General features: G+C 38.1%; 1 protein-coding gene across 2 annotated transcripts; it reads right to left on the reverse strand.

Annotated features, from left to right (window-relative positions):
* Positions 2,445 to 12,081, reverse strand: LOC18766310 (endoplasmic reticulum-Golgi intermediate compartment protein 3). 2 transcript variants are annotated; one of them, XM_020570817.1, is made up of 13 exons: positions 11,888 to 12,081; positions 11,163 to 11,236; positions 10,801 to 10,884; positions 10,541 to 10,621; positions 9,634 to 9,714; positions 8,462 to 8,554; positions 5,797 to 5,976; positions 5,546 to 5,613; positions 5,085 to 5,136; positions 4,845 to 4,898; positions 4,665 to 4,757; positions 3,643 to 3,709; positions 2,445 to 2,736 (listed from the first exon to the last, which is right to left on the reverse strand). In XM_020570817.1, the coding sequence occupies exons 1-13, from the start codon at positions 12,027 to 12,029 to the stop codon at positions 2,645 to 2,647; spliced, it is 1,161 nt and encodes a 386-aa protein (XP_020426406.1). In that variant the 5' UTR covers positions 12,030 to 12,081; the 3' UTR covers positions 2,445 to 2,644. The 2 variants fall into 2 exon arrangements, with proteins under 2 accessions (XP_020426406.1, XP_020426407.1); XM_020570818.1 differs by lacking the exons at positions 2,445 to 2,736; positions 3,643 to 3,709 and adding an exon at positions 5,413 to 5,464 and having other exon boundaries at positions 11,888 to 12,079.

Below are 24,047 nucleotides of genomic sequence, written 5' to 3' on the forward strand. Positions count from 1 at the left end.
CCATAAGAACAGAATATGGGTATAGCAGTGATCAATATGATGCACGCCTGTTGCGTAGCAAATGATATGGATTGAAGTCCCGAAAGGACAATCCTTTGACATGTCAATATTGATATTATGCACGCCTAATGCCTAGCAAATTATATGGGTTAAAGTCCCATAATACGGGTTAAAGTCCCAGAAATTAATTGACATGTATGTATTAATCTGTGGCATGCCTGCAGCATGACAGATATATGGGTGCACGCCTGTTGCGTAGCAAATGATATGGATTGAAGTCCCGAAAGGACAATCCTTTGACATGTCAATATTGATATTATGCACGCCTAATGCCTAGCAAATTATATGGGTTAAAGTCCCATAATATGGGTTAAAGTCCCATAAATTAATTGACATGTATGTATTAATCTGTGGCATGCCTGCAGCATGACAGATATATGAGTTCTAAATGTTCCAACTCCCTAAATGGAGATTATCCACGCCCTACTATAAAATAACGCTCCATTGGAGGTTATAATCCACATTCTCACATAATAAAAGCCCTCTGAAGTGGCTTGGGTACCCAAAAGCAAAGAAATGCTTATAATTGATGCATGCACGTGCAAATGAGAATGGTGGGATCATGAATTGATGAATGACAATTTTTGATCATGAATTGATGAATGACAATTTTTGGTTTTGGAGTAGCTACTCAAATCATCAATGAGCTGTGTTGATTGGAACCACGTTCAATTATTAAATGTCGACAATATCATTGGCCAAAATGGAACGAGGTAATTCCATTATAAATGAGAATGAACGTGAAAGAACAAACCCACAGTACGAACCCCAAATTTGTTAATACTGAAAGTTATACTTGGGTGTTCGGAATAAAAGGGAATATACCTACTTTGTATGACACAATGTTTCTGGCAGAAACAAGGAATGTTGGGTTTTCTCCATATTTACAGATTCAATTGTGCCCCCCTTATTACACAATAACGGAGACCAACATATTATCTTTAAGGGTTATTAAATGCGCAGAGCATATCGCCTGAAGTGATTCCCTAAAGATGTATAAATAGCTGGGTTAAAGCTATATAATGTGTCATAAAGTTTAATCCCTTTTAAACAAAATCCGTTGAGCAGATTGACATTGCATAAAGCAAGTCCCTAAAGGACATGTGCTTAAAGCACAAAATTTGTACTCAATATTAATATGCATAAATTACCTCAGTGAGTACATTGATGTGATTGCAACACATTAAAGATTCTGCAGAATTCAAGAAATATTTATCTCGACTTAAAAATTGAGCATTATGCCAACGAGATTCTTGCTTATACTAAGAAAGTATTGAAGCATTTTTATGAGGATTATCCGTTGGGCACTTTAAGGATTTTCCGGAAGTATATTGGACCGGACATCATATTTTCCAGATAAGGCTCAACTCCATCACCATCATTTTGGGATGATGTGAGGTATATTTGATGCTATCTCCGCATAACACCATGTATGGGCATATTCTTTCATATGATCTTACAAATAGCCCAGGTTTTGTTGGAAACGCGGACTCTGAAAATTTTTATGATTTCCATAGAGATAGCTTACTGGAAATATATTTACTATATGAATTGTTGGTGGCTACATCATTCACTCACTCAGAAAGATTCTCAATCCAAAAGATAGTCATGAAGACATCAGGGGGAGATATTAATCAGGGGGAGCATCCAGAAGTATGCTATACAGATTGTTGTACTCTTCTTTCCATCAGTTCTCTACCTTACTAGGTTTTCTCCAAGCAAGTCTTTAATGATACAACCGACATATCATTAGTGGTCTCCAAGGAGGAGTGTTGTAAAAGAATAAACATGTGGAGCCCACTAACTATTCATTACTATTCATTTGGAGACTTTTGGTAGAGTTTATCTGTCACGGGTGAATAGTGAATAGTGATGAATAGTGATTATTTCAGCCTATAAATAAGAAGAGAAACGGAAAGAGAAGAGAAGAAAAAGAAAAGGAAAGAAGGAAAGAAAAAAGAAAAGGAAAGAGAGAAGAAAAGGAAAGGAGGAAAGAGAGAAGAAAAGGAAAGAAGGAAAGAGAAGAGGAAAGGGAAAGGAGGAAAGAAAAGAGGAAAGAGAGTCAGGCAGAGAAGAGGAAGAGAAGGAAGAAATAGGGTGCGTGAGCAGAGAGAAAATTCAGTGAGCCTTACATATTGTAAACTCTAAAGTTGTAGCCCTATTATTTTACATAGTGGAAAAGTTACTACTGCTGTTCTCCGGGGACGTAGGCATAGCCGAACCTCGTTAAATACTGTGTCTCATCTACTTTACGTGCAACTCAATATTCGCACATATTCCAGGTTATTTTATAACAGGATTGAGGTTTTGTTTATTTCTTATACTCTTGATGTTTATGTCTCATACGCAAGCTGACGTCACTGTATGCATGGGGCGGACTTTGATTGGTCCAAATGCATGAAATCACTTTTTAAAATTAGCAAGTTTAACTTACAAATTGATACTAAAGAGAATAATTTCACATATTTGGTGACAATTTGTGATCAATGACACTAATGAGACAATAACTCAATAAACAGCTACTCAAAAACAATTGTCTCAAAAAGCTACGGATATTGGAGCAGCGCATACCCAACTGTCAGATTCACCCAAACTTTCCGATTTCCATCTTTTTCTTCATTGCTCTTTGACCATGATATACAAACGAATCTATAAGTCCTGCAACGGTAAATATACCTGGAAAACAAAGTCGAGTTTTATCCATCACTAAATGTAGGAAAGTGAAAACTGGTAACCAAAAATACGCTAGCACAAAATAAGGCCAGTAATAGAACCAAGAAAAAAAAGAGTCTGATTTCAATGCATCAAAATTAGGACTTTGGAAAACTGGTTTCAAAGATCTGAAAATTCTAGCACCAGAACTGTTACATGTTATTTATACCAAAGCATGGATCATACAACAGTACAATGAAAACGCTGTAATCTGTTACAACAGTCAACTCCAACTTCCAATTTTCCTCACTATTCACTAGTTTCTATGCTCAAGCTTTTTGTTCTTACCAAAAAGTTTATAATATTGCACATGAATAGCATGAGTGATACATATATCTAGTTTCATTGTACAAGAAGTTCCAACTCAAGAGACACTGATTTTTCTACGCACATGCTCATTATGAACACCTCGAAAAACCACCCATGTGGTCATCCTGAGTCATTGAGTGGTACATTTGACCCTTGAAGTGGATGTAAGGGAACTACTGAATCTAGGTGCTAAACAAGAAAACTACAATAATAATAATTTTTGTTCCAAAATAAAAAAGGGAAAATATCTATAGTTAAATAAATTGATTTCTTACCTGTCTGAAACATACAAAGGGTTTTGTAAGAGTAGAGGAAAATAATGTTCAAGTACTTCTCTAAAGAGAAACTGTAGGGAAATTTAGCAATGAACTCAATAATTTTCTTTAGATTTCACAACATGCATGATTGATGAACAAAATGGTTATATAAGGAAGAAATAAATAAAACCAATCACAGGGATTTCAGTACACCCCAAATACTGTCTCAGTTTCTTGCACACACATGAATTAGGGAAAAATGAAAGAGAGAGAGAGAGAGAGAGAGAGAGAGAGATGACAGTACCTCCAACTATGGCACAAATATGGGTCATAAAGTGTAAAAATGGAACATGTTCTTCTTTCAATGTCACCTGAAATATCGATCAAACGTAAAGATGGTTTACTATATAAGGCAGCTCATCCTAGTTCTTATCTCAATGGCATCATTATGTGCTGCTTTATTAACAGGTGATGACAATTTTGTGATATACACTTCTTTTTCTTTTGTTCAAATCAGGATGAGGTTTGTTGAACCTTATGCGCTGCTTTATTAACAGGTGATATAAACCTTACAACTTTGTGATATACACTTCTTTTTCTTTTGTTCAAATCAGGATGAGGTTTCTTGAGGGATTAATAGAATATGCTCCATGCTACAGTTAGGCTAGAATCCAACACTTTCTCCATATTCAGAGAATAGTTCAAACCCACCTCAGCTTGGCAGCTTATACGCTATCATTCTTTTATCATGTTTGGTTAATCATGTAAAGGTGGATGTACCCAATGATGGTTTGAACTTAGCAGTTCCTTTTAAATGTTCATTAAATGTATTTATCTGAGGGAACAGTGTAACACAAAGGAGAAGAAGAGGGATGCACAGTATGCCCACCGACGCGGATCACCATAACTGGTTTATTTTACACTATTTGCTAATCTTGAAATGTTTTGGCAAGCCTCCTAAACTTCTAATGATTTTTGAAAATTATACAGCTCTAAATCCAAATTGAATCTAGGGCTTTTCATGTGTCCAGGGCGTAAGATACATGAAAATCTGTAAGAAATATGCCAATCCACAGAACTTGGAAGCATTGCTTGGGGGTGCGGAGCAGAAACTCCACAATGGTAGAAGGTTTTCACTGGGGAAAGTCTAACTTTTTTCTCTGAACAAGAAGGAATTTATCCTTTCTTTTTTTCATTAGGAGAAAAGGAAAGCACAAAACTAAGAAAAGGAAATCTTCCATTAAAAAAGTGGATGCACCAGCATAATTATAAAATAGTATAAATCCAGTTCAGAATAGCTTGTTAGATGTGGACCAAGAAACACACCTTAATTGGAGAAAGATCATAAAAGAAGAAAACTCCTGGAAGCAGCTGAGAGTGTCCCAACTCTGAACTCTTAAAATGCTCTGTCACAGAGTACTATATCATACAAATTTTAGTGCATGTGAGGGCATGATGCGATGACAACTAACATAGACCAAGCAGATTGAACAAGCTTCAAAGTACCTGATTTGAGCGAATTGTACGGCCTCTAATATTGGTGTATAACGTAGGGACCACCTGCAAAGTAGATAAGTGTCTAAATATCTCAGCACCATTATAAGACAATCAAAACAGTTCCAGGAAAGAAAAGAATTTTCCCTTTTCTTTTTTCCTTTCTCTGTTGCATTTAGATCAGTTATCAAATACTACCTGTCTTAGAAGAATATAGCAAGGAACCCAAAATAGTTTACTGATAATACCAACCTTGATGAAATACTGGTACATACCATTCGGTGTTTCCTGCCTCCACTGTACACTGAAAATGCAGTAAGAAGTTTAGGAAATATTCTTAAGTGGGAAAAGATAGCAGTAAGAAGTTTAGGAAATATTCTTAAGTGGGAAAAGATAGCAGATACAAGTTTAGGGAAAATGTTTGAGTAGATCTCCTTCAACTAAAACTATAACATAAACAGTTTATATTATAGCAACATTTATTAAATGAGTCACCCCATTACTTCAAGAAAAAGATAACTGTGCAAAAGATTTAAGCACTCTAAGAAAAGCTATGAGGGGAAAGAAAAAAAAAAGGTACATGGACATGTAAATTCCAGCCTGGAAACAAAATTGATCCACTGCAAAGCCCTCTGCAATAGAAATACAACACCATATGATATCCTATTTGAAAACATGAAATTAACAGTGTGAGGATAGAAAGAAACAATTACCCATCAAGGGGATTTAGCTTGCCAGGAAAGTAGTCACCAAAAGCTAATCTATTGATCTTGTGACTTATCTGTATCATGAAAGATGAAATTGAAATGAATTTTTTTAAATGATCAGAAACACAAATTTCATTAAAAATAGAAAGAATGTACAACAAACAAAAACAAAAAACATTGAAAGATGGCTAAATTTATAGTAGCTTCCATGATAATATTATTTGATTTGCTACCAAAGTAAATAAAGTGCTCCTTACATTGTAACTATCTGTCTGGAAAGCCAGCAAATCCTGCACATGAATATTTGACTGGTGAAAGCTTTTTCCAGATACAAAATGAAAATTACCAGCCACTTTATTAACTTCAAGAGATCCTTCAATGTTACATCCTTCACCATCTTCATCTTTAATCTTTTGAATAAAACCTTCCCGTTTGCACTGTAAAACAAAGGGGCATTGAAAATTAATATCAACATAATGTTACGGAAACATCATAAGTACCCAAATTTGGGAGTAGAGGTGTACAGTGGGCAGCCTTTAAGACCGGCCCAAAAGTGCTTCGTGTCATGCTCAGGCTACATCTAGTTTAACAAACCAAAAACATATTCATGACACTACAGCTTTCCCAGTTTAGAACAATGTCACAAATAGAAGCTTTCCTAAAATCAGGAGAAACAGACGCCCAAAGCGCTGCCCACACCTCCTCCACTTCCATCCCCTCATCATACAACCCCATATTACTTTAGCCTTCTTTCCCCCACCCAATACTTTAAATTTCACACCCAGCAAAGAAAAACAGTGTTTTGGTGCCCTACAACTAACATTAATCCCATTAAATGAAAAACACCATAATTGCCAGTTAAACCTGCAAGATAAGAAAGTGCGACCCACTCTACCCTGCACTCTTGCATAAAATACACCAATGTGGGCATAACAAGGAACCTGGCCTACGTCTTTGGAGTAAATCACAAGTGTTAACCATCCTGCGTACCACCAAGCGAAAACCTTAACCTTGGGTGGGGCCTTGTACACATTTTCGGCTTTATTCAATGTTCAGGAAATCATAAATCATCGTTCCCCAATGATATAAAAATTGATTATCATCAGTAACTCTAGAAAGTCGCACATATTTCCTATATACAAAAGTGGCCTTGTTGTATTTTAACCACAGAGAGTGTAAATTACAAAACATCCAAGTGCACACATTCACACACTACACTTTTGTTTTTTAACATTTGTGACTACAGAAAGTAGAAAATCAACCGATAAATAATTAACTATAGAGAATGAATTCAGAATAAGAATCATTAACTTATTATATAAAATCCCCACAAGCAAATGATAGTAAAACAACGTCGTAGTAAACCTATAAGCACTTGGGATTTTATCGTCAAAGGGATAAAGGAAAAAATTGAAAATCTGATTTCATTGTCAAAAGCAAAATACACTTAGAAGTGCAAGTAAAATAATAGGCCACCACTAATTTATAAATACAATTCTTTGTATGTGAATTTGATATACAGTTACATACAAGCATTAGAACAAAGAATGTATATTTTATTTGTATGTGAATTTGATATACAGTTACATACAAGCATTTTTCTGATAAGGAACAAATTTTATTAAGAAGAGCGTAAAGTACAACGGATTGGATGTCCACAGGACCACAGAGAAGGAACTAGAAACAACAACAGCAAACTAAAGGAAAGCAACAGGATCACCAAACAAGCAAAAGACACTAATAAAATCCACATTCCAGTTTTAAAAAAATTGCACATAAAGTAGTATCCCTAAACTTGGAAGAGAGTGGAGCCCACAGAGACCCACAGTTCTTGGGTTCCCCCCCAGCGGCAGCCCCAAATATTCCATTGGCCACCTCCCCACTTCACAAGCCTAAATATAAGCTAACTTTCCCAATCTCCCATGTTGGGTATTGATCCCTGCAATTGAGCACTTAGCTCTATTAATTCTTAACACTGGGAGGGCGCAATAAGATTTAATCACCTATAACAGATTGTTAATACTATGATTTTCCCTTAAAAGAGTATCGTCCACAAATTGGAGATGACAGATTTCCACTTCTTCCCTTCCTACTGACAAACCCTTCAACAGCTGTACTTCTCTTGCCTTATCCACCATTAATAACTATAGAGAAGAGTGATAGCAGTTGTATTACCTTAAACCCCTTGTAGCGCCAATTTTACCCCTGGGTCCACCATTAATAATTATAGAGAAGTTAACAGATTTCAAACATCCATACATCCAGTTTCTCCAAGCTGCCCAAAATCCCTTTTTCTCTAAAACAAAGTCCAAAAAGTATAACATTCGATGGACAAGAAACATTGTAGTGTTGGCATATTGATATGCTTATCGTATTCTCAAGAAATGACCAGCTATGCTAAGACAATAGACTGTCATTGCCAGGGACCAAGATTAAAGACCCAAAGACCGCCTTGCCAATGGATCCACTGGATAGCACTTTAGGGTGCCTTTAAATTTGTTCAACATCAAAATTGTGGTGTTGTTGTTTATGAATTATTCAGTTAAACTAATTATGTAACTCTTTACATTTTATATGGCAAGTTCTACAGTGGTCTCTTCTGACTCTTCTCTCTCTTCTATGGGTAAAAAAATATGCAGAACTCAAAGATAAAAAATTATAAAATTATAAATTAAAAAAAAAAAGTTACCATCCACATGAAGCAGTATTTATTTCAGAATTCCCCTTTTATACACAAGAAAGAGTGCCCCAACCAATTATTAACCTTCAAGAACAGCAAATTAAAAAACCCTCGTTCAATTTGCTGGGCCAACAAGAAAAATTATATTTCCTTATGAATTTTTTTGTCGCCATAATATGTCGATGTTTGTGCCAGTCAACCAGATTGCACAGAGAAAAATTAGAATCATCTCATAAACTAACCTGGTCTATCATATCTGCATTTGTCAGTGCCCAACCTTTTTTCCTATATGCATCACGAACTTCATCGCATGAGTTGCAACAGTCATCATCAGACTGCATAAGAAAGAACATATAAATATACCAATCAATCTTAAGGTCTCAGGACACACATAAAGATTCTTTCAACATGGAATTATATATATGAATTTTTTGAGTTCATGAGATAGAATATTCATAACTTCGCACTATATTTACGTTTCTTAAAGGGGAACTGAAGAAAGTGAGACTTCGAATTGAAATATTTTCAAAGGCATTCCCGGGGCATGCATCATAGCAAAGGCACAATAAAAACCCCCCAGGCGACCTGTGCTAAAAGTACTGAAAGGCATACGCTATTCTCATAAGGCTTAAGATGCATAAACCATTTGGGCCTTCTATGAAAAATAAAAAAAATAAAAACTCCCCCAGACAAAAACAACACCGTTTGGAAGGGGTAACTTAAAAGTAAAAAGCAACGTGGATAGAAGAGGCCTTCTGCCTCTTTCTCTCTCAAAGATCCTAACTCTTGCTTGTTCAGCAGCAAGTGGGGTGAAGTGTATTTTCTCTTATGGAATTGCTTTTATGTTTTGTGAACAATCTTATTGGATTATCATTATGATTGTTGGATAATGTTCTTGAATTTCATATGTTTTATAAATGACTACTAATATGTTTCTTTTCAAATATTATTATATAATATCATTGATGAATGGTTATTTATTTTTTATGGGAAACAAAATTCTATTAAGATGAGACAAAAGGACAGGATGTGAGCTTATGAATGGTCATGTATGAATAACATTGCATGTTGATGGATTTTGCAACACTAAAATTGGACCCCAAGGTTACGTGAACTTTCTGGCATAAAATTTAGCATGAAAGAAGAAGAAATAGGAGACCCATAGGTTTTCTAAGCAATCGGTAATCACACCCGCATGAAGCCTGTTAGTTAATCACAAATAGTTCTCTATGGTTTGGTTCACTTTTGGGTTTCTTTGTGGGCATCTGTAGCTGCAGAATTTAGAGAGCCTTAAAATTGGTGGTGTCTGTGGCATCTTCCACATCATTTGGGACTCAAATTTCGTGTCCCTAGCATTATTGTTCAAAATAAGATAACTATTATAGCAGCGCAAGGAACAGCACAAAATCATTACCATTTCTGCTCCAAAGCACGAACCACAATATTTTTCGTTATGCTCAAGCCTTCCACCATGCCTTTGCAAGGGATTATCAATCTGCATTAGGCAAGTAAAGTGAAAAAAGGAAAACAGGTTCAGAGCATGCCAAACAAACAAATGATAAAACGATATCATATTACAAGCCAACATGGAATATATAAATTTTTTTTGCTTATTCCTTGTGTTTTTCCCAACCAAAAATTTAAAAAAAAACAAGGAATAAGCAACCAACATATGCTAATTATGAAGGAATATGACTTGGGTTTTTCCTCTTCTTTTGTTTCTTCTATTGAAGAATTCTTGTTTCAACTGGCATACTCTTAACTCTCTTTTATTAGGTGTTTTTCTTGTGTATTACTCATGCAACAAAGGTGAACAAACTTGCAAAAGCAGTAATGAAGTTTACCAATGGAGTGGTGCATGAGGCACCAAAACCTAAATATTTTTCTTTACCATTTTCCATGTCGATGGTAAAATAAGAGCACCAAGATGCACAGTAAATCAAATATGTCATTTATATGCCTCGTCAAATTGTACCCAACACGTAGAACCTAAAAGTGAGCAATGATGCACTTGCACATCATGTCATGAAGGGATATATGGGCATTCTATTCAAAAAGACAGGCAAGCTTCTGCTAGAAAGCTGTGAGAAAATATTATAATCACATGGGAAACTGATGTCTGCATGTGCATAATTTTTTTTTTGTACTTCTACATGGTTTTGTCCACAAAACAAAGGCAGAGTAAAATACAAGTCATAGTATTATCTCAGCCCATATTGTTCCACAGAAAACTGTAAGTATAAATAGGTGTGCAAACATGTAAGATAAGTATGTAACCAGTGCATGCTGAAGAAAAATGCCAGAAGGCTGCTCCCACAAACCTTTGGTGCGCCAATTCCATCCTTCTTAGCTTCTATTACATTACCATGAGCATCAATTCTTTTCTTGACTATATCGTGTCGCTGCAAGTAGATGTATCATCAATTGTGATTGTTAACAAGAAGTAAGCATGACATTCAAGAAAGTTGGTCACAAGCAACATGATTGCAATAAAATTCAATATTAAACATGTTCCTAACACAATTGCAATTATTAACGCAGAAAAACAATTAACAAGAAGCAGCTGCCTGTAGTATTATACTATGTCAAAATGTTGTTCTCCACTGATATCCATTGTGTCAAGACTGAGTAATGAGCACCGGATAGCAGGAAAAGTTACATCAAACTGCAGTTTCAACCAAAAACAAATAATCAGTAAAACTAGAACCAGTAACGACTATGTGGGACAATATTTCACATGCAAATGCACTACTCCATGTAAAAGTGCAAAACCAGAATGGATGTAAATGTATGAACATAACACATAAAAAGGTGTTTTACAAAATAACAACTATAACTTGCAAAGAATGATAATTTGAACCTTTGAAGTTATTGTAAAATGAATGGTTTAACATTGATCACTTAAAAGTGAACATGGGGAAGCAAAAATACAGAGATCATTACATTGATATGTAAGGTTTCTCCTCTTGAAGCATCTACAAGCAGCTTTGACTCTGTAACAGTGTGGAGGTATAGTCCTGCAAGCACACGCAAGTAAAAGAATAAATAAACAAATAAAATACAACTTTATAATATTATATAACAGCAAAATAAGTGGTCATAGCTCCAGCATTCATCCAATTGGATCGATGACTGCAGCAGTAAAAGGGAAAAAGAACTCAGCATTACAAACAGACTTAATACAATTATTGTGCCGCTTATTGATAGTTTTGATCCCTTGATCGATGGCTAATGGCTACTATCAAGGCCTTCCATCATCTAATCCACCACAAATATTTATTCATCACGACGAATAGCTACAAATATGATCCTCTAACTAACTCCAATTTCCCCTCCACAAATCCTCTAACACCCTAGAATTTCCCCTCCACAAATTTATTCATCAAGAAGAAACTTTTAATTGTCCCTGAAAAAAACCCAATTAATCCAAGCCCAGTGTGTGAAGTGAACCAAATTGGCTTTTAACACAAAAAATAAAATTAAACAAAAATCTCAGTTGATCCATTTACAAACAATAGATATAGATGACAGAAGCAATCCTGCACAACCCAAATGCTACAATTTCTTAACTTTTTCCGCACCTCAGAATTATTAGAAAAGCGAAAAATAAACAGGGGGTAGAGAGAGAGAGAGCTGATAAATAGAAAAAGTGAAAAAAGGTTGCATACTGAGCTCAGAGAAGAAAAGCAAGAGGATAAGGAGGGAAGAGGCGAGGGTAATAATGCCACCGGAGAGTGTACGGCTGAAGAAATCGTCATTGATTTTAGGGTAGGCGTCCAAATTCCTCAGCTTCTGAAGGATGCTGTCCATGGTCACTGGCCTGCGTTGACTAGTCTCAACAAATTCCTTTCTTTTCTTTTCATTTCTTATATACGACAATACAAAATAAAATAAAATGCTTAATTACCGTTTTCATCTCCACTTAAATGTTAATCTCAATTTAGTCCCTCGAACTCAATTTTTCGCACTAAACCCTCTGCTTTTATTTTCTCACATAAAATGTGCTCGACTTTTGTTCCTATTCTCTGCAAATGACTTCTTCTTCCCCAAATTCTTACTCTTGCATCTTCAAAAAAAATTAAAAAATTAAAAAATTCCTTCTTTCTCATTGAAATCATGTGGTGATCCTCCCAATATAACCATAAAAAAATCATGTGGTGGTGGCTACAACGTAATGGACTTATTCCTTGTAGATGGACTTTTTTATGAGTTTGAGGTTTCAATTGGATTTAAAGTTTTGTCAATGTAGAGTGGAGCTCTTTTTCTTTTTTTTCTCTCTTCTTTTTTTTGACTTATTTATAATAGCACCCCTAAAATTAAGATTAAATTTCACATTGTTTCAAAAAGTCAAAGTGGCCCACTTCGCCCCCTTCACCAAGGTTTGATGTTCCACCTTGCCTCTCGGTATTAGCTCCATCCAAAAGTCTCTAAAAATTGATGATATGGCAACGATGTTTACGTAACTTTGTATGTGCCAGTTTTACATTTAAAAAATTAAAAAATAATTAGATGTCTAAGCAAAAGCAAAGAAAAAACCTCTCTGGGTAAGACATTAGCTGATGGGGGTTCTTTTGATGTCGCAATTCCGATGGCTGTCAATTATGAACTAGAAGAGGGTTTTTGTGAGCTTCCGGTGGCCACCGGTTATGAACTAGAAGAGGGTTCTTTTGGCTTTTGGTGACGCAATTCCGTGGGAAATAGGGCTACCACGAAACGTGTGGTGAACGTTGATGGTTTAGCTCAACATGGGGACATGGGACAATATGTATCTAGTCGAAGAAGGGGACTTAAGGTGGGAGGTGCGCGGCCTCATAGTAATCCAAAGACCCCGGGGGGGCGGGGAGGGGTTTCGAGATAGAAAAAAGAGGTGCTTATAGATGTGTTTGGGCCAAGAAATTCCACACACCAGCCCACTTCTCACAAAGCAACCCAAACAAACATAAAGAGGCCCATGTCTTTTACGAAGTAGCAGAGTTGTAAAAAATACGAAGCAGGTCAATAAAATTGCCAATTAAAAAAATGGCAAATTGACCACCAAACAGATCAATAAAAATCTAAAAAATTGGATTGGGCCCAGCTTCTAAAAATTCTCACCACTACTCTCAAGAAGCCCATAAACAAGTCAGCAGATTCTTCTTGGAAGGTCTATTCTCAGAAAACCCACGTGATTGCCTGACTTTGAAAAGTCAACAATTTCAACCATCACAAGAGAGTGGATAGGGAGTTAATGAAAGCAGGTCTTAAAACAAGAAAATATATCTAGTCTTTTCAGTCAAAACAAGATCAAAATCCCTTTCTATATAAATCTGCATCAGGACAGACATCATTTCCAAGAGATAAGCATACTACATTTTCTAAAGAGATAAGTAGGGTGCAGGGAGTTGTTCATCAGGAAAATCAAACTAACCATCACGGCAGATTGAACTCTTACAAAGAGCAGTTAAAGGTAAAAAAGGGATTAGGTTTTCTTTTAAAAAGAGCAGAGAAGTGATCACCATAACGAACTGACTGTTAATAGGTTTGTCTGCCAGAATAGATAAAAAACCCATTTTCCTTAACATTTAAAATAAAAGATCTTGCCTCTAGGAAATCTACTGCCCATTATTAAAAGATTAGAAGTCCCACTCCAGCACTTTCCTATAAATATGAGATGGGGTGAACAAATCAAGGACAGCCAAAAATCAATCAAAAACAAAAACTCAAAATGATCACTTGATATCAAAAGCCTTCAAAACACTGAAGCAACCAAAAGCTCATTGAGCCACAAGAAACAAGTCAGCTATAATCTAGAATCTCTAACTTCAGTTCAATTTCAGAGAAATAGTCATTCAAAGCGAGATTTCTCTCGTTACAAATTTGGTTCAGCATAAGCCAAATCAAGCAGAGTTCGGGTTTTACACATATGAAAACCTCAACAAATTTATGGAGAGCCCTGATCAAGCAAAACAAGTACTACAGTGCAGTTCCAGCTTAGTAATCATCAAATCCAGCCACTTCTGCCCCTTCCAGACTGAAGAGGTTCCAATTCTGCCCATTCAAAGAGCCTTCCAAGACTTGAAATAGATTAAAGCTCTGCCCAAACTCGAACGTTGGTATCAATTTACAACTGAAACTTGACAGTTGAAAGTGTTGATAGTCCAATCCAGCATAGACACATCCAATCCAGCCCAGATCAAAACTAGCTATCCAAGCAGAAATTGAAGTCCAATGCTCTTTTTGTCTTCTTTAGAGTTGGTCTTTCCCTTTTTGAGTCTTGTAAAAGGCAGTTCTGCCTGAAACAGTTTACTTTCTTGTCATATATTATGGCTAAAACTACTAGTTTTGTACTGTGAAAAATTGTGAAGTCCTAACTAGTCTGAGGCAAGAAAAGAACTTACTTGGGAGATATTCCTCACCCAAATTCATAATCGCTTGTTTAGAAATCAGTAACTTGGGGTGCAAGTTATTCATTTTTAGAGAAGTCTGCTAGGATTTTTATTGCTACCAGTGGCACGCTCATACACAACAGAAAGTTGACTTGTTGACCAGTCAGTGGTTTTCAAGACAATGGGGACATTTACCCTACCATCACAGGAACAAATATAAAACGGGTGAACAATTTGGCACGCCCGGTGGGACTTCTCAGTATACATACTCATAGAAGAATCTTCTAAGTATATGAATATTAGAAGTTCTAGCCAGAATCCACGTTGTGCCATGGAAAAAGATCAGGTAACTCTCCGAGAAGTACTTGAGTCAGAAGAAAGTGATGCTAAGCAATCAGCCCATGGTAGTACCAAGAGTAGACGTTCCAAGTCTGGCTCCAGAAGGTTAAACCAAATACAGGAGGTTGTGTTCCGGCAAGAAGCCACAGCACAAAGGAGCCAGGATACTTTAAACAACATGATAGCCATGATGCAATGGCAAGTCAACAGGCAATTCAGAAAAGATTGTGAGGCTGCTATTGCCAGAATCCCAAACCCAGATTTGGTGGTCCAGTAGCTAGATCTCCCTTCTGGAGCTCCACCAGGACTGGCATGGCCTTACCAAGAGAATTCTCTCATTGCACAGTTAGCCGAAATCCCAGGACAAGGAGAAATACAAGCTAGACAGAGGGGAGGAGCCCTTCCTATCCAATAACATGAGGCTCCAGTTCGTCCAGAAAGCCCTGCACCAGTTCAGGCCCCTCAGAACCAGCCAAAACCTCCACATATTCCACAACCAGTGGCCCCACGCGATCAGCCCTTGGCACTTCTGCCTGAGCAACCAGCTGTGTTGCCTACAGACCTAGAAGGATGGACCCTAATCCATTCCCTCCACTAGCAAGAGGCAGGAGAGGTAGATGGGGAATTAACCCTTTTGCCAACAATGACAGGAACAGACTGGGGGCAAACTGGAGGAATCATCCAGATTTCGAAGAAGAGGAAGAGCATAGAGAGGAAGTTCTGCCCAGGCCATACAGAGTGGAATAAACGATTGAACACAACCAACCAGAACATGGGCGAAATTCGCATCCTGTTAATACTTTGAATGACATAGGGACACTTCAAAGAATGATCAGAGAGATGATGGAACTTTAGGCCAGAAGAGGAGAAAGGCCTACCTACAAAAAGCCATATCCGACTTATATTGATCAGATACCTCTATCCTTGGGGTTTAAGGTACCAAACTTCACCTTGTTCAACGGAGAGGACACCCATGCTTCATCAGTTGAGCATATAGGCAGATTTTCTGTCCAGTGTATAGCCATAAAAAATAACCCTCTTTGAAAACTAAGGCTTTTTGGAAACTCTATCTCTGGACAAGCCTTCACCTGGTATACTAGCTTATCAACCAATTCTGTTCAAACTTGGGAACAGATGGAAAATGTCTTCCATGACTACTATTTCAGGATTTAGCCAAAAGTCACCATTAGTGATCTTGCTACCCTCAAACAGAATGAAGATGAGTCTGCCCAAGACTTCATAACCAAGTTCAGAAAGCTCAAAATGAAATGCTGAATTCCTATGGAAGAAAAGCACTTCATTCAAATGGCTCAAATCGCCCTTAAAATATCTCTGAGGAAGAGATTTGATAGAATGCTATTTGGAGATCTGGCAGAATTAGCAGACAAAGCATCTATATATGAGGAGCTGCTCAGGGAAGAACAATAGAAGAGGAACTCTTCCAAAGGCACATATTACAAAACCCCATCTTCTTAAGTCTGGTTGAGGTAAAATCAGAAGAAAGCACATAAAGCTAGGAAGAAAGGGAAGTTGCAGTGGCAAAAATGGCGAAATTAAAACATTGCAAGGCTTTGACAAAGCCACCAAAGGACCAGAAGCCACCACCATACACACGAGGGTTTGTTCTAAATAAACCAGCACAGAACAAAGTCTATTCCTTCGATTTAACCAAGGTTGATGCTCTGTTTGATGAGATGCTGCAGCAGAAGGCAATAGAGACGCCCCGCAAGTTGCCCAAGCTAGAGGAACTCAAGGGTAGACAATATTGCATATGGCACAACTCTTGGAACCATTCCACCAATAGTTGTGTTGTTTTCAGGGACGTCATACAAGAAGGCTAAAACTGGTTGAGAAACCTCCCTCAGTAACAACAGATCTTTTTCCCCAACCTTAAGTCAACATGGTGAACTTAAATTGGCCAGAACAGAAGAGAGGTAAACTGACAGCAAAAGCTAGCCTCAACATAACCAGAAGAGCCACGAGAGAGGTCAAGAAAAGGCCAAAGGCAACCATTTCGGCTGGGGTAGTTTTGTGCAGCAGATACAAATGTGAAAGTGAGTTAGAGGTAACCCTGGATAGGCAAAGTCAACCCACACCTAGTGTTTTTGACAGGATTGGAACATCATGCCAACATGGCCCAGTTTTGGCTCCATATAGAGACAGAGCCAGACAGAAGGACTATCTAAGGCCTACCCAACGAAATAGAAGAATAACAGAGTAGCCAAAGAAGGAAATGCCAGTTAAGATGCCCGAAAATGACAAGCCCTTGGCAACTATCATAAAAGGCAGATGGTACTCTGTTGGAAAGAGCAGTAGACCAACTCTGGAGCTAACCAGAACACAGAAGAGGAGAGTTCAAAGGCAATACTACACCTTCCTCAAGAATAAGGATGACACACAGGTACTTTCAGAGACCAGTTCTGCCAGAAAAGGGAAGAATCCAGAAGTAGCTCATCAGGCATAACAGACAACATGTCAACTAGAAGAGCTGACAAAGACAGAATTTCTAGGCAAATCTTTTATCTATCCTGCCTCACCCTCAGTCAATCAGTTAGAACCTTCACAGTCACAAGGTCAATTCGGACCTATTCCAATAGAAGGGCAAGAGGATTGGATTGAAGAATATGAAGAGAAACAGTTGGTTACGAACCATTTGCAGATAACCAGACTGGACTCCTCGAAATAGGTGAGCAAGAAGACTGGATAGAATATATGGAGAAGAACAGATGAGGTATGATGAAGAACTAGATGAAGAAACTGAGGCTTTCGGCGCAGAATTAGAGAGCCTGTTACAAGGTGATCTAGGCATTAATATGGTGTTCATCCTGCCAGAAAAGTTTAGAGCAGCAGAAGGACAAGAAAGCACTTTGGAAGGAGATGTACTCTTTTAAGAAGCTTTTAAGTGCAGATTGACAGAAGTGGAAGAGGTGCCAGAACAACAAACAACTATTCCCAAAGCAGGCAGAAATGCCATGGAATTTTCCATAGAATATCTGTGCTTTTCCAGGCCCACCAAGGAAATGGCCAATCATCTAAGACCTGTGTTCATAACAGCAAACTTTGGGGGTGTTCATATTCCCAAAGTAATGGTAGATGGAGGTGCAGCCATTAATCTTCTACCCAACAGGTTGTTGATCAAGATGGGCAGAACAGAGAAGGAACTAATTCCAACACGCTTAACGGTCACCAACTTCGCTGAGGGCATCACTTAGACTTATGGAATACTAGATGTGGATGTCATAGTAGGAACCAAGAAGCTGAAGATTGCATTTTTTGTTGTAGACACCACTTTTGCCACTTACAATGCACTGCTTGGCAGAGATTGGATCTACCAGAGTCTATGTGTTTCTTCCACTCTACACCAACAGTTGGCCCTCTGGCATGAAGAAGGTTTCATGGAGATTGTGGAGGCCGACCCACGACCATTCCTATCATCTGCACTATGTTTTGAGGCTAGGTATTATCATGATGACCTTGGCCCTTTCACTCTCTTTGGAGTTAACCAGAATGGTCGTCCTCATGGTGTCACGGCCCAAAAACTCATTGAAGAAAGTCTGGCTAGTTCTCTAGAGAACTGGAATAGACCTTGCGTTCTCAACCTCCACAATTCTAATGTTTACCTCAAACCACAGGAAAATGATCGAGCTACAACAATCCGATCCATTACAAATAGATTGCTGGTATATTGGGAAGAAAGGAAGCTCTTTATGCATAATCTAGCCATTAACATGGCAGAATTCATGCATGAGAGTACGGAAGAACATGAAGGAAATCTACAAGAGGAAGAATTGGAGTTTGCACCAGCATCACTAGATGATTCTCTACCAGAGATGGAGGATCCTTTGCAAGAAATAAATTTTGGGACAGAAGAGGACCCCAGACCTACTTTCATCAGCAAGTTGTTAGAAGAACCATTGAAGGATGAAATCATTACACTTCTGTATAATTTCAAAGATTGTTTTGCATGGCATAACATGAAATGCCTGGACTGGATAGAGGGCGGGTGGAGCACAAGTTGCCAATAAAAGAAGGTTACTTACCATTCAAGCATGCCAGAAGAAGGATGTCTATGGAGACAGAACTGAAAGTCAAAGAAGAAGAGTGTTGAGGCCCAAAAAAGTCACAGGAAGCCCAAAGACATTTAAAGCCCAATATAACATATAATGTCGGTTATGCGTTAATCCAAGCTGTATTTTGGGATTTAATTCATTAAATAAATATAAAAATAATGTACATGCCATGCCAAACTAATAATACATTTTTCCCATGCTAATCACTATGAACCCAAGTCGTGTGGTTTACGGGCTTGCATGAGGGATTGTGGTGTGGAAGGTTACGGAGGTCCACAAGGCCCACGAAAACTCTTGGATAATGGAGACTTTGGGCTAGCTACTTGGGAGCACCAAAATCTAAGCCCATTACTTAGAGTTCTCTAATGTGGGTGAGCAAATGAGATATTTTTCAAGCACTTTCTTTTACCCATAGGAAATAGTCATTTTCCAAATACCTAGCTTTACCCATTGGAAACAAGCCTTTTTCAGCACTTCTTATTATCCATTGGAAACAAGCAGTTTCCAGTGCTTCCTTTTACCCATAGGAAATAATCAGTTTATGGTACCTAGCTTTACCTGCTGGAAAATAGCATGCCCTAGTGCTCCCTTTTAACCACTGGAAATAGGCTAGTTCCAACACCTCTCTTTACCTATTGAAAATAAAGGAAAACTCTCACCCTCTATAAATTGGCATTCATGGCTCAAGCAAAGGACACTAATTTTTCTTCAGCTAACACTCTCTCACTTGGCTGTTGCAAGTATCCCAACAGCCATCAACCCCTTTCAGCAACCACTAGACCACTTTCCTTCCTCCATTCAGCCACTGCAAGTATTCCAGCAGCCATCCTAGCCATTCCTCAACTATCACAACCATTTCTTCTATTTTCCTATCATTGAAATCCTCCATTGTCCCTATAAAGCCTCACAAACCATACCTGCAAGCTTTTCCTTCATTCTCGTACCCTTCCAAGCTATAAGCACCATAGCTTTCTGTTGTTAAAATGTTAACTCGCAATTGTACGGGCCAATTAGTAGTATAGCAAGACAAGTACGAGGTCGTACCCACGAGGACTAAGAAGTTAAAATTAGTTATGTACTTAGATTACCAAATTCAAGAAAGTAGGAGGTTAAGTCTAAAATAGAATTTAAAGCAAGAGTGATTGTAATTGTTGAACAAATGAGGCAAAACGAAATTTCAAACAAAAGCAAAGTGAACAAATGTAACAAAGAGTACTTTTGTAGGCTGGAAAACAGATTGGGAGACTAGGGCATTCGATTCACCATAACAATTCAATTCTGGGTTATAAGGAGTCAAGTGACAAGTCTCATTCGGATTCAAAGATTGATTCTAGCTAAAGTATGATTAGGCCATGGTGTCTGGTCCTAACCTTGTGCTCCTAATTCCCTAACTTGATCATTTGTTGTCTAATCTAAATTAAGCATTAGGAACCCATTAAGCATAGAAGAACAATTTAAACAACCAAGCATGTATCTAATCCCTGTTGTCGAATGTCCATACATACTTTTCTTATTCATAGTTCAATTCAAATCAAAGCATGGTGTCTACTCTTGATTCAAACCAAGGTAGCTAATATACAAGTTCTAATGGTGATCAATCATCCAAACAAGTATATTAACTGATAAGCATAAAGAATAGGAATATGAATCATGAATCAAACTTGAAACTCAAAACTTCAACTTATAAACCCAGAATATTCATGTTAGGTCACATCATAGCCCTAGTTATGAATTTAGCTACTCATAATGGAAATGAAACGTAAGCAAAAATGAGAAAACATATTGAATGCAATAAGAGTAGAGAAACCCAATTCTGAAGTTTCTTGTGGTTTCCAAGGCTTCTCCAGGTGCTTCTCCACGTCTAATGCTACTCCAAGAACTTTCTCATGTCTAGAGTATGGCAACTAAAGAGGTGATTTGGGATGAGTTTGGGTGGTTGGTGATGGCAGAGAAAGAACAAATTCGTAGGAAATGGAAGGAAGGCTTGTTGGAGTTCTCCCCCCCTCTGATTTTGGGCTGAATGGAGTGATATAGGATGGCTGGAGTGAATTATTGGTCAATTGAGTGAATCCTTTGCCTTTGAGTAGCTGACACACCTCCCTAAATTGCTCCCTAAATTGCTCAACATGTCTGGTCTAAAGTCAAGGCTCCTCTGCACTTGAGTAGCTGACACACCTCCCTTAATTGCTCAACATGTCAGGTCTAAAGTCAAGGAAAGTTGTGGTGAGTCACATGGCTCAAAGAAAGTATCCAAGGCTCAACAACTGGAAACTGCAATCCTGAGCCTGGTGTGTATATGGGCTCACGAATTGGGCTCAACTTCATAATCTGATGCATTTGAGTAGTCCATCTTGAAGTTCAGACTCTCATCTTTCCAACTACATATTATTTGGGCCAATCCAAGTTCGGAGAAAGATGTTAAGGCCGAAATGAGTTGCTAACCCAGTCTGCTCGTTTTTGCACCATTTTGCATCTTTTCTTATCCAAAGACACCATTGCTACCTAAGGCCCAATGAACTGAATGATAAACAGAAAAGGGATTAAAAGCACACGTTTGACTTAATAACATAACCAAATCATAAGCTAGAAGGGTACAAAATGATATACAATTGTGAACTGATCACTTTCAAGCCTCAAGCCTTTTCTGTTATCCTCCCACCTCTAGACCTCATAAATTTCTCTAGAATCATTGTCACAAACATCATACCCTTCAAAGTCTTAAGCTTTTCTTTCCTCAGCCATGCTCTTTGAAACCCCATTCATTTGACTGCTATAAGCATCCCAACAACCATCATAGCCAAACAATCAAACCACCATAGCTATAGCTTTAAACAATAAATTCTTAACACCCAAACTCAAGCATATCAAACACCAACCTGAGCACAAGTATTCTCATTTGCTAAACTTGTGGGTCTTTAGCTCCCACACTCCAATCTCTCAGGCCAAGCTCATATAATCTCATATCAACATCACTAAGTCATCTTCAACTCATCCAGAGCAAGCAACATCCTTACTCAAGCTTCAATCTCAAACCGTGTTCTTCCATATTCTTCCGCTCCCTCCCATAAACACATACAGAGAGAGCAAGCATCACCACTCACCTCTAGAACCCTTCGATTTCAAGCTCTGTTATTCCATCTCTTCCCTTTTTTCTCTTCTGGCAAGTCACCCAAGAGACTGACAAAGCTTTCGTCAAGCTGCTAGAAATCTACTCAAGCCACCCATTCTCTCTCTCTCTCTCTCTCTCTCTCTCTCTCTCTCTCTCTCTCAAAAAAGCTCCATCCCATATCTGAAACTCATAAGCTCTCATGCCAAGTCTAGTAGTACCTTAATTCACAAAGCAAACTCTCATGCCAAGTCTGTGTAACATCAATGCACCATTTTCAACTCTTCGTCAAGCTGCCAGAAACATCCGCACAAAACACGCAGTCGCTGGAAGAAGAACAAAGTACTCCCTTGGGACTTGCTCCTCCCTCGGGATACTTTGGGCCTATTTCTCGCTAACTCAGAAAAATGGGCAACAAATGCTTGATTCACCACTCTATGGCTATCCAAGAATCAACAAACCCGGATGAGCCTTCCAACAGAAAAAGACCCCAACAAAGAGGAAAGGCTGGTTAAAGCAGGTTTTATCAGGCCAGCCATGTATGCTGATTGGTTGTCCAATATTATACCAGCCCTTAAAAGGAAAAGATGGGCAGTCAGAATATGTGTGGACTACAGAAATCTGAATGAAGCGTCTCCCAAAGACGAATACCTAATGCTCATGGCAGATATACTGGTAGACGGAGCTGCCCATAATCAGATGTTATCATTCATGGATGGCAATGCAGGATACAATCAAATAATGGTGGCAGAAGAAGACATCCATAAGACAGCCTTCATGTGTCCAGGGCATATAGGTGCCTTTGAATACACTATAATTCCTTTTGGCTTAAGAAATGCAAGAGCCACTTATCAAAGAGCAATGAATTCTGTTTTCCATGACAGGATAGGTCATTCCCTAGAGGTTTATATAGATGATGTGGTGATTAAATCCCTAGAAGAAGGAGATCATGTATCAAATCTAAAAAAGGCATTCCTAAGAATGAGACAACACAAGTTGAAAATGAATCCCAAGAAATGCGATTTTGGAGTTCAAGCAAACAATTTCTTAGGTTTCTTAGTTCACCAAAAAGGAATATAAATCGACAAGAATATAGAAAAATCTATCATGGAAGCTTTGCCACCTCGGAACAAGAAAGAATTGCAGAGTTTCCTAGGAAAGATTAACTTTCTAAGAAGATTCATATCCAATTCTGCAGGGAAAATCCATCCTTTTTCCTCCTTGTTAAGATTAAAGCAGGAACAGACATTTAAGTGGGAAGAACAGTATCAACAGGCTTTTAAGAAAATCAAACATTACCTCTCAAACCCACCAGTTATGTCCCAACCAAAGAGAGGCAAACCACTTAAGTTATATGTTTCTACATCAGAAGTGTCCATTGGGGGTCTGTTAGTTCAAGACAACAAGGGAAGGAACATGCAGTCTATCAGCTGAGCAGAACTCTGACAGAAGTAGAAAGGAAATATTCTACAATTGAAAGACTTTGTTTGGCTTTGTACTTTACTGCTATAAAACTCAGGCATTACACGCTACCTTTCACCACCTACATCATTGCCAAGATAGATTTGATCAAGTACATGCTAACAAGGCCAATGTTGAGAGGGAGAATTGGTAAATGGACTCTGGCCCTGTCAGAATTTGCCTCCAGATATGTCTCAAAAGTCCATCAAGGGACAAGCTGTTGCAGATTTCTTGGCAGATCATCCAGGGGAAGAAATTGAGAATATGGATTCCATGGATATAGCCAATGCAAACCCGCTAACCAGAGCTCACACCTGTCTCAATAATCCCATTTGCTCAGTCCATCTCACCCCTGGAAGCTATACTTTGATGGATCTAAAATAGACTCAGCCTCTGGGGCAGGGATTGTTTTGGAAAATCCGCTAGGAATCAAACATTGTTATTCATTCCAGCTAGATTTTCAGTGCACCAATAACGAGGCAGAATA

Source organism: Prunus persica, chromosome G8 (assembly GCF_000346465.2).
Source record: "Prunus persica cultivar Lovell chromosome G8, Prunus_persica_NCBIv2, whole genome shotgun sequence".
Taxonomy (NCBI): Eukaryota; Viridiplantae; Streptophyta; class Magnoliopsida; order Rosales; family Rosaceae; genus Prunus; species Prunus persica.

What these genes read in the sequence shown, in the direction of transcription:
- LOC18766310 (XM_020570817.1), bottom strand. Translation starts at nt 12,029, where the DNA reads ATGGACAGCATCCTTCAGAAGCTGAGGAATTTGGACGCCTACCCTAAA. An exon ending in ATGGAATTGGCGCACCAAAG is followed by an intron (nt 9,715 to 10,540) that starts GTTTGTGGGAGC and finishes TGCCTAATGCAG; the next exon opens with ATTGATAATCCCTTGCAAAG. An exon ending in AAGCTAAATCCCCTTGATGG is followed by an intron (nt 5,137 to 5,545) that starts GTAATTGTTTCT and finishes CTGCATTTTCAG; the next exon opens with TGTACAGTGGAGGCAGGAAA.